The sequence below is a fragment of the Enhydra lutris genome, unplaced genomic scaffold (genome assembly GCF_002288905.1).
Source record: "Enhydra lutris kenyoni isolate GAN:26980312 unplaced genomic scaffold, ASM228890v2 scaffoldscaffold19, whole genome shotgun sequence".
Classification (NCBI taxonomy): domain Eukaryota; kingdom Metazoa; phylum Chordata; class Mammalia; order Carnivora; family Mustelidae; genus Enhydra; species Enhydra lutris.
In genome coordinates, this window is record NW_019154103.1 from 35376693 (window position 1) to 35392568 (window position 15876).

The following is a 15876-nucleotide window of genomic DNA, read 5'->3' on the forward strand; positions in this document are numbered from 1 at the left end:
CTTCTGTAAGCCTTGATTTTCTCCCCTGCAAAATGGGAACGACCGTACCTGCCTCGCCGGGTGAGTGCGAGGAGTCGGATGGTGGGTGTGAAAGTACTCTAGAAATTCATTCATTCATTCATCCACTTAACAATTATTAAGCGCCCAGGGCCGGGCAGCATGGTTACCACAGCGACCACCCTTCCCCCGCGCAGGTCGCACCAGGTTCTCACACTCGCAGAACTCAGGTGACCTTATTCAAAATGGCGCAGGCAGCCTCGGGGGCTAGTGCGGCGGCGCGGACGCCGCGCCCTATGACCTGCTGGCAGCAGCAGAGGGGGGAGCCGGGCGCCGCCATATTGGCTGTTGTCCTGCGAGGGGAGCGGCGGCGGCGGCGGTGGCGGCGGCGCGAGTGGAGCGAGGGAGCGGCGCGAGCAGCAGCATGACTCGGAGGCGGAGCAGGCCGAGCGGCGGCGCGGGCCGGCGCGAGAGGATGCGGGCCGCGGGGCAGCAGAAGCCCCAGGCTCCCGAGCCCCCGCCGCCGCCGAGCCTGGAAGCGGGAGCGGGTGCAGGGCCCTCGGAGGCTCCCGTGGAACCGGACCGCGACGGCCCCAGGGAGGAGGACGAGCCCAAGTTGGCGCCCGGACCGCAGGTAGGAGCGAGCTAGGGGAGTCCGGCTGCTCCGGCACTTTCACCTCCCGGGAGCGGGGCCGGGGTGAGCTTGGGGATGGACCATCCTCCACTGGCTGGGGCTGAGGCTATCTCCCCTGAGGCGGGAGTGGAGGCTGGACCCTTCTCCAAGCCGAAGCGTGGTCCGTCCTGTCCTGTGACCAGGGCTGCCTGCCCTCTCCCGCCGCCTCCGGGCTGGAGCAAGGGCTTAAACCTTCGGGTCGTATATCCACACTGGGACTGGGCTCTGCTCCTGAGGCCACAGCTCAGCTCTCTGCCCTTCACCTCCCCCTGGGCCCACCTGCTCCCCCATCTACCCACAGACTGGGGCGCTGTGCCCTGGAAGGCTGCAGCCTCTTCCCTCTCCCCACCCCGGGAGCGGCCCCACCCTTTCCCCTCACTGCCTGCAGCCACTGCCCCCTGAGCAGCTGTGTGCCCCCAGCATATGTCTCCAGTGGCCTCCCGCTTCTCCCTGCCCAGCCGAGCAGTTGGAGCAGCCAGCCAGGCCGCCCAGAAGACTATTTGGTGGGGCTCCTGCGCTGAAGCATAAACTAGCAAAGCCTGCCCTTTCTTCCCTCTCTACCTCTGACCCCACAAGGTGGCCTACCCCAACCCTCAGATCCCCGGCTTTGGTGAATCCTGCTAAAAGTGAGCAGTAGCAGGACTCAGCAAAGCTTCCAGCTTGCCACCTGGAAGAAGGTCACTTTCTTTTGAGCAAAGGAGATAATGGGAGGTACCCTGCCAGTGTTCCTGAGAGCCCGGGGTGGCACGAGCCACAGTTGCTCTGGGAGGGTTGTGGCACCTGGGGCTGGGTGGCTCGCCCTAAGCTTGCTCTGACGAAAGAGTTTTGAGTTGGTCTTTTGGCTGAGCCTGCCAAGGAAGGCAGGCTCCTGCAGGAGTCTTGGAGGGTCGGATGCAGCGCCGGATGAGGATGAGGCGTGGCGGAAGATGCGTTTGGCTCTGCAGACACTGCATCGGGCAGCAGGGGACTCTGGGAGGCTGGTGCAGCCAGAAGGCATGGCTCTTGACAGCCTTCTAGTAGAATCTCTGGAATTGTGCATGTGAGTGGGGATGCCATTTGGGGAACCATTCCCAGAAAGCCTTCCCTGCCTTCCCAATTGCATCAGGTGCCCCCTTTGTGCCCATAGCCCCCTGTGCCTCCTTTGGTAGCACTCCCCATTCTTCATGGAGACATTCTGTTGATGTATCTGTTCCCTGCACTGCACTGTGAACTCCACAGGGGCACGGACTATGTCATCTATCTCTTATCCTCCATGCCTAGCCCTGGGCCTTGCTGACACTGAGTAGAAATAACTAGGTGAATGAGAGAGAATGAATCCGTTGAGGACCTGTGCTTATTGTAACCCAGTTTTGATGCTGGTATCCTTTGTGTTTCAGATCACAATAAGATTTTTAATTAATGAAAATGTCACCACTTATTGAGTGTCAGAAGACCCACCTTCACCCTGAGCCCCTACCCTGGGAATCAGCTCCCCAGGTTGGACCCCACCCTTGCCTGGTCTAACTTTAGACCCTGAACCTGCTTCCCCCTCTAGCTTTCCTCTTTCTCTTCTCTGGGCCACCCTGGGAATGCTATTATCCAAAAGGGGAGCATTAAGGTAGGGAGAGCCAGGGGAGCTGTTGTCTTCTCTCCTTCTCACTCACCAGCAACACTTTAAGGTCCCCTTCACTTAGCTAAGTTATAGTGTTCATGGCCAGAATTTTGGATAATGGCTTAACTATTTAGTTTTTATTTAGGACACAGCTTTCCTAAGAATTGTAAGCTTCATTATCTGCTCCACTGCTTGACCTGCCAGTTCATTAATTTATTAGTGCCAGATGCTTTATATACCATACTTCTAATCTTCCTGCCACCCCTTTTCTTTCCTCAGTATTTAATACAGTTGTGATGAGTTAACTATTGGTTTAATTATTGGTCTGCTTTTGCTGCATAAACTCTGAGAGTGCAGGAACCACGTCAGTCACTCTTGTACCCCTATGCCTGTGGTGAACAGATGTTTAATGAATGAACTGAAAGGTATAAATACTATTTCCCCATTTTTCAGATGAAGAAACAGAAACTCAGAGCAAGAAAACATTTGCTCATATAACTCCCACTATAGGTCTCAGGTGCCTTCTGCCCCTCCAAAAAAGGATACTCTTTTGTGTACTGTGTGGGGTTTAACAAGGCCTTTTTTTAAAATATACTATAGCCACAAAGAGGTGAAACAAACTGACGAACTCTCTTCTGATTGTACCTCACTTTTTTGCTGGGGAGGGGGTTTCTTAATCCAGAAGTAGGCTTTTGTGCCCTGGTGAAAAGCACCTGCTGAAAGGGTTGGGGTCACTTAAAATTCTCAGTGTACACAGAGTGGGCACGTAAGGTGAAACTCTGTGTTGCATGCCAAACTGAAGCCAAAGACAACAAATAGGACCACTTGTAGTCCTCAGACAGGTTCTGAAGCCCCACGTCACACATTGTTTTATTTTAATTTAAGCCATTTTTTAAAAAACCATAAGATTCCCACAAAATGGATTTGTGCCATTTCTTAAAACTCTAAAAATCTGGTGTTGCTGGGCCCACATTTCTGTAAGACAGTGATCTGCAGTCTCTGAATAGTGTCTGCCCCTAATAAGAAGGACACCTGATCTGTGCCAGGCCCTGGGTTAGCTGGGAATGCAGAAGTGAATCAGATGTGGTCCCTGCCCACAAAGGGCTCATGGTCCAGGGAACACGTACACAGTAATTGAGTTAGGCTGAAGAGCCAGGATTCCTGAGTTCAGGTTTGAAGGCCACTCTGGTTCTATCCTGTCCCCTTTGCTCATTTGCATAACTTGTTCACATTTAAATGCAGAACCTTAAGCTGGCCTATTTGGGATCCCAAAAGCCCTTCCAGTTGTTTGAGGTCACTAAACTGCATTGATCTGTTTACTTAAACAATCCATATCCTCATTTACTAAATAAGACTAAAACAGTTACTACCTTATTATCAAAGGAAAAAAAAAAAAGAAAGAAAAACAGCTTACAAAGCAGCTGAATAAGGCAGTAGTGAGAAATAGTGTTTAGTATTCCAGACTTGTGGTGAACTCCCAAGCTCAGTCTCTAACTTTGTGACTCTGGGCATGTTTTTTCCTCTTCTAAGCCTCATCAGCAATGTCATAAGAGAATGTGGAGCAACCCACGTAGCACCAAGTACATCGAGGCTCCGGAGGCAAGAGCAGGAGTCAGAGATAGTTGGAACTGTGCCAGATGGCCATCCAGAGCCTGAGTGTTCTCACCTGCCAGTTCTGCTGTCTGTCTTTTGGCCTCTCTTGGACCACTCAGCCTGCAGTCCAGGTGCATACTCAGTAAACCCTCAGGAGACTTGCCAGACTGTAAACCAGCAGTTGGAGCTGGTTGAGCTCATCTTGCCCTTCCCATCTCTCATCTCTCTACAGCACTTGCTGAGACCTGCCCAGCCCAGTTTAAAGAGAGTTTAAAGAGACTCTAGAGACCTGGTTCCCCACTGCTCAGAGTTAAACCTGCTGCCTCAAGAGACTGGAGCAGAGGATCAGTCAATATCTTTATTGAAACCATCTCATTATGTTTAATCCACTCAGCAAGCATTATGACCTTTATTTTGGGTACACAGATGAATAAGATAGTTCCTCTAACTAGGGACCTCTCTCAAAATCACTGCAAACCCAGTCTAGACACTTTCATTGCAAGTAGTAGGTAATGATATGGGCGGTGGGGGGGGTGGGGAAACCCTGCCACCTCTGGTTCTTCTCTGTAAGCCAGTAGAGATTCTCTAAAGTAGAAATGCTAAAAGGCCTTTGAAGATGAAGACTTACTTGCTAAGATTGTTTAATTTTTAAATTCCTTAAAAAGTTTTTATTTTTTTTTTTAAAGTTTTTATTTTTGATTTTCTTAAAATGTCCCAGATCTATAAACTTAACATCTGGTATTAAATAGCCTATTAATATCCTGACACCTTTATATCCTGAACCTAGAAATTTTGAGAGCAAGGGCTATGTTTTAATTTATTTGTGGGGTATTTATTGTACATGGTCCTTATGTGCTCTATAAGTGGCTGTTAAACCAAAGTATAATAAAAGAAGTAAAAGTGAGGTTTCTTCCACTTTGTTCTTAACCAGCCTCTACTGCTGGGCCAGGCTGGCCATCATTCATTCATTTAGGCCCATTACACACACACCACACCCAGTCTCCCTCTCGCCTGACCTGGTGTTAATTTATTCTGCAGACACTAATGGACACGTGATCTGTGCCAGGCCCTGGGCTAGCTGGGGATGCAAAGGTGAATCAGTCCCTGCCCACGTGTATATATTAATTGTAGTTAGGCTAGAAGAGCATCACTTCCTCTGAGTGAAGGTTCAAGTCTTAGATCCTAGTACATGGCCTTTGGAAGAGTTTTAGCCTTTTTAGTTTGTTTTCTCACGTGTGTGACAGTGATGCCAGGTTCCCTTTAGGGCAGCAAGTACTGTATGTCAAGCACTTAGTACAAGTGGCAGTCATGATTATTATAGATACTTGGTGTGGGAGATGCACAGAAATAATAGTCTAGAGAAGGCTTCTCAGAACTAATGTTTCAAGGTTGAGTAGCAGTTCCTTTAGAAGGGATGGTGGGAGAAAATATCTAAACAAAAAAAGACCCAGAGGCGAGAACTGCCCATCTCAGGCAGAGTAGCATGCAGTCAGGCTGGAGAGGTTAGCAAGGTTCTACAAAACCACACCAAGAAGTTTGGGCTTTATCCTGCAGGCAGTGAAGAATCAGTGGAAGCTTCTAAATAAGAAAGTGAACATGATGTTCTTGGGTAAATTCGTTGAGAGCATGAGAGGAAGCCATCTCAGCGCAAGAAGCAGCTGTGATTGCTTCATTCTACTCTCCCTTACCCCAACCTAACTAATCATCGATCCCCGGTACTTTGCTCGACCCTGTCCCAGACCTACAGAATCAGAGTCTCTGGGTCTGGAGCCCAGGAATCTGTGGTTGCTAAACCTCCCAAAGTGATTCTGTTGTGTGGCTGGGTCTGGGAAATGCTGAGTTGAGGGCGGCATGGGGAAGCTTTGCGGAAGCCTAGGATGTTTTTCAAAGAATGGGGCTTCCCAGAGAGGGGAGCTTTTCCTTAAGCAGGAATAGAAACAGCCTTAGTTTTAAAAACAAAACAGAGTTTCCCCAGTTTTCCATTTGTTGCCCCATGAAGATATTCTGCAACTGCTTATCTTCCTTTGTGTGTCCAAACACTTACCCATGCCCATTTGGTGCTGCCATCTCTGCTGAACAATTGGGATGCAGTAAGTCATGAGGCACAGGTCCTGCCCTTCAGTGTCTTAGTGTTCTGGAGAAGACAGATTTCAAAAACGGATACATAGATGATAAGCTCTATTCAAGAGATACGTAAGAAATGTTAGGACATTCCACAGCAAAGCACAGTTTATTCTGCCTGTGGACTTAGGAGGAGGTAACACTCAAATTGTGCAAGGAAGAGGCAGAGGGAAAAGCATGAGTGAAGATGTAAGTGCTTTATGTATTTGAGGAGAGAAACAGATATTAGGGAAAGGAATGGTTAATGACTCTTCCTGGCAGGATGTGCAGAGCAGAAAAGGACTGAGGAGAGGAGGTCTTACATCTCAGGAAAGGCCCTGTGTTTGCACCCTTTGGTTCTGTCCCCATGGTTCCCCCCTCATCCTTCAACCTGTAGGTGGATGAACATGCTACAGTCCTAGACCATCTCCCTTTAGACCCTCCTCAAGGCTCTCAGCTCTCCAGCTCCCTTTGTGGTTCCCCCTCCATTCTGAAATGAATAGACCTCTTCATCTACTCTGAATAGTGATAAAGGAAAACTGAGGCAAAAAGAAGGGCCCTAAAATACTGAAGGGTCTTACTAGGAAGTTGTAGCCAGAAATTGTGGATGGGAGGGTACAAAGGGGCCTTGAAGGTCACCTGTCTAGTCCTCTGTCCTGTGCTTCAAGTAATAACTTTGGATTGGGCAAGTCTCACTTAGTAAGTTTCCCTGTCATTTCTTCCAGGACAGAAGAGGAAAGAAACTAACGGGTATTGAGCACCTACTGTGTGCCAGGCCCAGGCCAGGTACTTTACATAATTTATTTCCTTCTGTCCTCACAACTTTGTGAAGTATGGTTTTATTCTCATTTCATAAATGAGGAAATTGAGACTCAAAGAAATTGAGTAATAATTCAAGATCATACTGAAATGGCAGAACTGGGATTTGAACTTGCAACAGTCTGTCTCCAAAGTTCATACTCTTCCACCCATAAGAAATCTGTACTGGGGTGACAGAGTAGGTAATACGGTTTGCCTGAAATTCTAGGTTAATAATAGTAGTTTACACCTTCCGGTGGCTGATTGCACCCAGGAAGCATGTTCAACAGGTGAGCCAGCCTGGGGGGCGGGGGGGAGGCCACTGGGGTCAGAGAGACTCGCTGCCCTATCCTTGACTGAGCTTGTACAACCAGAGAGGATTCTCCACAAACCAGCTGGTGTAAAACAGCTGTTCTTTCAGGAAGGAACTGAGCCAACAGCCTGAGTGGGAGTTCGGGTGAAAGCTCCAGGGCATTATGGTACAGTTATATGACCTCCTTAAGAATTAACTTTAGCACTGATACCCTTTTATCAGTGACCCAGAGTGACAGCTATGCTGTTAGCATAGCATACCCAGGAAAGGACTAATTCAGCTGTGTCTTTAGAGTCTGTCCTTTGTGTAGAGCAACTGAAATGCAGCCAGGTGGGCTTTAAGCATTTGTTCATTTATTCAGTCAATGTCTACTATGTGTCCAGTCCACGCCAGGCCTAGGTTCTTGGGCACACTTAAATGACCAGGATGCACTCCCTGCCCCCAAAGAGTTCTCATTCCTCCAGGGGTTTGAGGCAGACAGAATATGTCTGTGGCACATTATAATAGGTGCTATAGTAAAAGAACTATTTCTCCTTAGCCTGGTCCAGCAAAAACTGCATTAACCTTTGACCAAGATCTTTGGGCATGAGTACAAATTTGCTTAGGAGTAGAACTGAGATACTGAGGCTTGCAGGGCAAGGTGTATTGGAGGAGCAGTATGAATGGAACCTGAGATTGTGGGGGGTTGCACATGGAAGTGAAACACAGAGAGGTCACCTGGGGCCAAGACATGAAACGCAGGGGCCAGAAGGTGTCCTGGTAGTGAGCACAACCAGAAAGGAGCCAGGAGATTAAAGAGAGACCAGCTAGGAAAGAGGAGCTAAAGGAAGGAGTTCCTCAAACTGGGTAAGTATGTGAGAAGGCACATAATAAGCTTACATAAACTAGAGAAGCCTAGTGTCCTGGTTGGATGGTTGTTTTCGTTTGTATATTACTTTGTTACGTTAGTTTTAATTGGGTGTCATTGCAATTTGTGTTCCTGCCTGATTCTCCAAAATGAAGCATCTGGGCGTTTGGGAGTATTGACAACCCCATGCAAGAACCTACCTGGTTTAAGCATGTGTTCTTAGGCAGGGATTCTGTATCATTTGATGTTTCCCAGCACCTAGCACAAGGAGAATGGGCTCTGAGCATGTTCATTGAATGAGGGAAGGAATGGGTGAATGGAAAAGTAAGTGGCAATGACTAGGCTGATGAGCTTTGCTAGGCTAGGGATTAGTCATTTTTCTCTGCTTCTAGAAGGAAATTTTGGCTGCTTCTGTTGTCCTCTGTCTGCCTTGGTGACAGGGAGGCTCTTGGAGTTGGGTGCCTTGGGAATAGAGTGCTCTAATGGGATCATTTCAGAATAGAACTTGGAAGCTATTGCAGGGCTACTGGTTAGATACAGCATACGTCTTGGGGGAATCCTCTGCACATGTACACAAACTTGGGGTTAAAAGAACTCCATGAGAGGAATGAGAGCAGGTTTAGTGCTGGATATTAGATCCACCTTCAGAGCAGACCTTGATAGCTGCCTGTTCTGGTGACCTGGATTATTCCCCAGCAATTCCCAAATTGTGGACAGAAAGGTGAAATGGAAAATTTATTCATGCCCCAAAGAGCTATCCAGATGTGCCAGAAACGCTATCATTCTTCATAGTGACTGTTGCTAAATGTGCACCCGCCAGATGACAGGAGCCTTTAGAGGCTTTACATTAGCAGTTCTCAAAGTGTTTGGTCTGAGGCCCTTTTACACTCCTAAAAATTACCGAGGACCCAAAAGGAGTTTCTTTTGTTGGTTTTATCTATTGATACTTACCAAATTAAGCATTAAAACTGAGAAAGCTTAAAAATATTTTAACTAATTTTTTAAGAATAACAATAGTAACCCTATCATGTTAACATGAATTTTTTTTTAATGAAAAATACATTTTCCAAAAAAAATAGAAGAATGGTCTCATTTTCATTTTTGCAAATTTCTTTGTCTGGCTTAATAAAGAAGCTGATGCTCATATATGTTTCTGTATCCCATCTGTTGCAGTACATTGTTTTGAAGTATATTTTAAAAATCTAGCCCCAAATAGATAATGTAGTTGGAAATGGAAGGAGTATTTTAATGGTCTTTTCAGGTGATTGCTGATCTTTGCAATATAGAATCTGAGACCATATCAAATGAAGTCTTTATACTCATTTACATTGAAATTTGTCGGTTTGTCTAGCACCTTGAATGGATTTTTTTTTTTTACCAGTGCATGATTCTAAAACATCATGCTTTGCTCATTTGGAAAATAGGCTCACTGAGTTATGCGGCTCTTCCAAATGTTTTTCCATTTCATTTTACAGTGTCAAAAGACTATATTTGTTAATATCACTGTCATTTTTACCAGAAAAGTCTTTAAGTATTGGGAAGCTGTTAAGTTCATGATGATGGATACAAAATTCTAATATCCAAATTCCCAAAATTCTGATCTTTGCCTGAAAGCTTGAATTTTGTCATTGGCCACAAATAAAAAGTTGGTTTTCCTTGAAGTGACAGGCTCATTTTGTTCATTTTTTGAGAAAATGACTGGCAGTTTCCAAGTCTGAATAACCCGCTTGTCAGTCATTCTTTCAAGTAAAAATGATGTTCCGTGAGAAAAATTGGCTTCCTTTTCCTTTGATTTTAACTACTCTTCTCCAGGAAAATCTAGACTATCACAGCATAATGTTTCTCAGGCCAAGACAGAAAAGTTTGGGGCCTGGTCAAGAGAGGGAGCAGAGATAATGATTGTAATGACTGCACACGCCACCCCCCTGGGCTGGGAGTGGCCACAGTGTAGGGTTCACCTGGCTCCTTGACTGCCCTGGGGATGTGCGTGCTAAAACGTGGATCCCTTGTATGAGTAACCCCACACTCTCAGAGGTGCTGGTTTTGCCTGGAGTGAAGCAGAATTTAATGTTGGAGATTTTTTGAGCAGATCCCAAATGTAGAAAACCCCTAGAATTTTCCCTTGCTCCCCCCCCCCATTTTTTACCTAGAACTAGAAGTTTATCTGGAGAGGCTCTGAAATTTAAACTGCATGAGAAGGAGTAATTTCCGCCCAGGGCTGTTGGGTTTAAGGATCAGTTCCCTGGGCTCTGTGATGAGGAAAAATGGTTGGGCGTTTCATTCATTTGATAACTATTTATTGTTCATGCTCTTGTGTGGGAATACTGTGCCTGATGTTAAAAATGCAGCTTGAGAACAGCTAGTTGAAAGCCTGAGTTGACTTTGAGGCATAAGGGATCATGATTGTCAGGAATTTGAAAAATGGCAGGAGATTGCATTCAAAGGGAATTCTGAACCAAGAGCTTTTCTCTGCCAAAGGAAAAATTTGCAGAAACACTGGTAGTACGGGCTGCATATAACATCTCCAGTTTCAGGATTCTCACCATTCTGTGGCAGAAGAAAAGAAAATGTCAGAGAAAAAAGTCCCCAGGCCCCACCAGACATTGTATTCGGGGGCAGGCACCAAGGCTTAGGGCTAAAACAGCTTTGGGGGTAGCCCCAAGAATTGCCTGGCCCAGAAGGAAAAACTCAGGTATATCAAACTTAGGACCATGAGTAACTAGATTCCATTGTAGCTTTTTATTAAGAACAGAATGGCCGGAGGGCCAAAGTAATAGATTGAGTGTCTATTGCATGGAATCCCTGGGCTAACCTTTGCATCTCTAATGTCACTTAATTCTCTGGGCAACCTTATGCAGTGTGAGGTGGTACCATCCCTGCTTCAGTTAGGACCTAATTAGCTTGCCAGGCCCGGTGTTCTTTTTTCTTTTAACTGGAAAGACAGCTTGTCCTGTAAATTTATTTCCATTGATGGCTAACCTCATTTATTATGTGGACCAGTTTGGCTCTAGGAAGAGCCACATTATTTCCATGAATGAGGCCATCTCGTTGTAATCCCCAGGGAATGTGATCTTCCACTCTTCCATGCTTGAGATTGGAACCATTCAAGTGAAGGTCGAGGATAGGGAGATGGCCTTTCTCTCTCTGAGAAGCAAAAATTTCAAAATTTCAAGCAGTGTCTTGCTAAGGTATATTGCCATGGTGATACTTAACAAATCTGATTTAGCCATTATGTGCCTAGCTGAGCCCAGGCCCTGTGCTACAGTGAGAGATCCAGACAAGAATCAGACCTGATACTTGCCCTCTTGGAGCGCAACGTAAATAGAAGGGACAGGAAATGCAGGTAAAGAAATGAAGTAGAAGGCACAGATTCTGTAAGCAAGGCATAATGTGCTATGCAGATATGGGGAGGGGAGAGGAATTACAAGAGGGACTCTCTGGGAAGGCTTCGATGGGGTTGGGTTTAAGCCCTGCCTAGCTACTTACTGGTAAAGTTGGGAAGGAAGGGAGTTTGAAGCAGAGGATCCCCTTCAGCAAAGGCATGAGGTAGGGGTAGGAGAATATAGAGAATATTTGGGGAACTTAAAGAATGACTGTGGGGTAGAGGACGGAGATTAAGATGTCTAAGTCACCTTAAATTCATTCCACATGAAAGATGCTTGCATTCTTATAAAATACTGTGACTGTATTTTCTATATTTTTCAAGCCTGGTCCTGAATTTAAGTGTTTCCCATCACTCCCATCATATTCTTAATAAGTATCCAATGTTGAGGCAGTGTATTAATGGGCCTAGTACTGGACTAGGTGCTTTGTCCATTCAGTGTTCACAGCCAACCAATCAAGTTAGGACTTAATCCCATTTTACAGATGAAGAGACAGAGACTAGAACTTGCCCAACATCCTACAGCTGGTAAGTGGTGGAGACCCAAGATAAGTGCCAGAGCCAGTTTTAATTCCCCTGCGTCCAGTGCCTCCCACAAGTACTTTGGCACTAGGTACAGTCACACTGATCACACATTTAACTTGTAAGAATTCTGTATATGCTTTTAAAAGAGGAAAAAAAACCCCACTTATTGAACATTGCCATATGTGTTTTACAGTTGTTATCTTGTTTGTGCCCAGACTATATATACTCTACATCACAGGCTATACAAAGAATTTCAGAATAATTTTACTCAGACAAGATTTTCCTCCTATGAGTAACTTTAGAACCTAATACCCAAATGAAATGAAACTCTATTGTAGTAAAACTACACATCCTGGTGTTTTCCTTAAGACTGTGGTCACCATTAGCACAGGGAAAGGGACTTGGGTGTTGGCCTCACCTCCTCCCTCTGGAGTTGCTATGGCATCTTACAACTATGAAAAGTTTCCTGGGAACACTTCTCAAAAACGCCCCCTTTGCCTGACTTCTCCAAGTCCTTCTCCATCAATCTCCCACCCTTCCATGAGATACCACCAGTGGGTTAGAAGCTATATCCTTTTACAGCTGCAGTTCAACAGCTGTCTTGTCCACTGAAATGTTCCCTTGACAGAAACCTTTTAGGCAGTGTCTCACATAGGTTCCACGCTTAAGATTTCTCTCTCTCTGTTACTCTTTTTTTCAACATCCGTGTTCTCCCCCAGATGTTTCATTATGCTCCTGGTACTACTATTTGGTTCCTTTCTTTTTCTAGAATCCAGAGACCGAGGTCAGTGTAATTGTAACATTACAGATTTAAGGATACCCTGATGCCAATTTATTGTGAGAAGGTGATTTTATTTGAGAAAGATGATGGCATTTATTTTCTTGGTAGGATGAGGATGATTCCCTTATTCCTTTGCTTAGGCCTCTGCAAACACCTGTTACCTAGTAGTGGGTAAGTTTGGAAGGTATATCAGTTAATATAACTATTGCATGTAACAAACCACCCCAAAACTTAATGGCTTAAAACAGCACCATTTATTATTTCTCATGAGTCTCTGGGTTGACTGGGTGTTTCTGTCGATCAGGGCCAGCTTGGCTGATCTCAGCTGGGCTCACTCCTGTGCCTGATCCGCTGGCCAATCAGCAAGGAAGACTCAGATTTCTCCACACATCTCTCACATCACTCCAGCAGCTAGCCCGGTCATGTCTCATGGCAGGCAGGGGTGCAAGAGTGATCAAGCCCAGCCATGCAAAGAACCAAGTAGAAATGCATACATACTTTTCAAGCTTAAGCTGGGAGCAAATTTGCTAACATCCCATTGGCCAAAGAAAGTGACGTGACCAGCCCCAGTGTCAGAGAAAGAGGGTTCTGCAAAGTTGCAGAATAGTCCTGGAAGCAGTGGTGTTGGTGGTATAGAGGCGAGCATAGGAGCTTTCCGAAGCTGCAGAATATAGGAAAGCCACTAATTGGGGTCATTAAATGTAATCAGTCTCCCAATCAGTACCCCTCAATATGACATAAAAACCTATAGACTTATATTTCTATGCCATTTGTCCTAGAAGGAAGAAAAGTCCAAATAATAATTACTGTGTATTGGGTCTATGCTTTGAGCATGCACGGGGCTAGGCACTTTCCCCTTTTATGCATTGAGTCTCACATCAACTCTGCAAGGTAGGTAGGAAGTTGGAGTTCAGAAAGTTAAATAACTTGCTCAAGATCACCCAGCTAATGTGTGCTCGGTCAGGCATTAGAATGCAGGTCAGTCTGACCCCCAAAGCCCAAGTTCTTTTCACCATGCCTCACTGCCTCTCAGAAGCACCAGGGTCGGGACGCCTGGGTGGCTCAGTTGGTTGGACGACTGCCTCCGGCTCAGGTCATGATCTCGGAGTCCCGGGATCGAGTCCTGCATCGGGCTCCCAGCTCCATGGGGAGTCTGCTTCTCCCTCTGACCTTCTCCTCGCTCATGCTCTCTCTCACTGTCTCTCTCTCGAATAAATAAAAAAAAAAAAAAAAAAAAGAAGCACCAGGGTCTGCTTTACCTTTTCTCCGACTCAGTTTTATGTTGAATTAATGCTTTCTCATTAGCTCTGCAAACCCCTCCTCCAAAATACTGCTGTGCTCCTAATGGAATTGTGCAGCTTTCAGGAAAGCCACACGTTCTCTCAAACTCAACATTAACTGAAAGGATCTTCCCAGCCCCCAGGTGGGGATTGGTCTGTGGACTGCAAAGACAGCCCAAGATTTGTGGCCTCTCCCAGACATGCCAGAGAAGGAAGGGGACTTTCCTTTAACCTTCAAGATTTGGAGATACCAGGGCATTTGAACATGAGCTTTGAAGTCAATTGGAGTTCAACTCCTAATTCAGCCACTCACTAGCTCTATATCGTTGGGCAAGTTACTTAACTTCTCAAAATCTGTTCTTTCGTCTTTAAAGAAAAGAAAAAGGAGTAACACCTAGTTTGCAGAGCTATTACAAGGACTAAAATTATGTATAGAAAGTGCCTAACCCAGTGCCTGGCACATAATAAGTGAAGTTATTAGTATGGTTAATATTATTTCTAAGCAGAGCCTTTCCCCTCCTGGGAAACCCTGTTTCTGTCTGTTGGACAGGTTCCCCCCACCTCCACCCAGTCTGTGCAGACTTGCTGCCTGCTATGTCATCGGGAACGCAAAGGCTGGGAAGAAGGCCCTTCCCAAAACGGACTGGTGTTGCAGGGTGAGAAGCTGCCCCCTGACTTCATGCCAAAGCTTGTCAAGAATCTCCTAGGCGAGATGCCTCTGTGGGTCTGCCAGAGTTGCCGAAAGAGCATGGAGGAAGATGAAAGGCAGACAGGTCGAGAGCATGCAGTGGCGGTAGGTAACGGTTGAGAAGGGGGTCTCTGAATGCAGGAGGGCACCCTGCCCAGAGAGATCAGGCTGTTGAGCTATTCCTTCTCTGCCCTCTCAGGTGGCTCTCCTCCAGCAGCCCCTGCACCCAGGCCCTGAGGGGCTGCTGGGCCGTTTCCAGACAGCAGTAGCAGCTTGGGTTCACAGTCGGGGCAAGAACGGAGAGGCTGCAGGCAGCCCCCTTGGCCCTGAGGGAGCTTTTGTGGTGTGAGGGCCTGCTTGTAGGTACTGTCAATGGAGATTCTGCCCCTTCTGTGTCACCATGCTGCCTTCAGCCCTCTGACAGCTTGAAAGCCCACCAGTATGACAAGGATGGCAAAGGTTGGTTTGAGGGTCCACTGTGTGCCTCAGTTAGAAAGCCTCCGAGATGCCCAGGAGCCATCTAAGTGGCATCTCCTGAATCACAGCAGTCAGAATTTCCTTGTTTCTCCTTCCCCTGCAGTCCCTCTCTTACCCCAGGATCGTGTCAGCTTACGACTTTGGACTTAAAGACCCTTCCTCTCCTTGGCAGCTCTCAGGACTCCCTAAAGGCCCACAGTTGACAGGCAGTCTGTATCTCTACCGTAGTCTGTCTCAGCACTATCCACACACTTCACTTTACTGGGAGCATCACTGCTCCTCCCCCGGCAAAGGCCTTTCCCTTGCACCTGGTGTTGTGGGAATTGTACTTTGGCCATGGCACAGGGCTTGGAGGAGGACGTGCTCCTGAGTAAGTTAAGGCAGCAGAGGGTTGGCTCTGATGTTTGCCGTTTTATCATGAGCCTTTTTCTTCCCCCTTCTCCAGATCTCCTTGTCACACACATCCTGCAAATCACAGTCTTGTGGGGGTGACTCTCATTCCTCTTCGTCCTCCTCTTCATCGTCCTCGTCCTCCTCCTCCTGCCATGGGAACTCAGGGGACTGGGATCCCAGCTCCTTCCTGTCAGCACATAAGCTCTCGGGCCTCTGGAACTCTCCGCACTCCAGTGGGGCCATGCCGGGTAGCTCACTCGGGAGTCCTTCTACCATCCCTGGTGAGTCTCTGAGCTCGGGAGAGAGCCAGGCCACATAAATGTAGAGAGCTATGTTTTTCTAACCACTTTGTTAGACAAACCAGGTCAGTTATTAAAATAAGTAAAAAAGGATCTGTTCTGCTGGAAGCAGGGGGTACCTAGCCCTTGGCTGTCTCCA

General features: G+C 46.7%; 1 protein-coding gene across 10 annotated transcripts in view; it reads left to right on the plus strand.

Moving 5' to 3' along the window:
• Nucleotides 1-386: 386 nt before the first annotated feature.
• Nucleotides 387-15876, plus strand: part of LOC111148438 (family with sequence similarity 193 member B) — a 32018-nt gene continuing 16528 nt past the window's right edge. For 4 of the 10 annotated variants that reach the window (XM_022504969.1, XM_022504975.1, XM_022504970.1 and 1 more), the window contains exons 1-3: nt 387-631; nt 14431-14673; nt 15491-15719. In XM_022504969.1, the coding sequence (XP_022360677.1) occupies nt 422-631; nt 14431-14673; nt 15491-15719 (682 nt within the window). In that variant the 5' untranslated portion in view covers nt 387-421. Of the gene's footprint in view, nt 1710-2046; nt 2147-6679; nt 6741-10044; nt 11256-14430; nt 14674-14767; nt 15028-15490; nt 15720-15876 lie in introns of those variants that run through there. The other 6 variants (XM_022504977.1, XM_022504980.1, XM_022504971.1 and 3 more) reach the window with 6 other exon arrangements.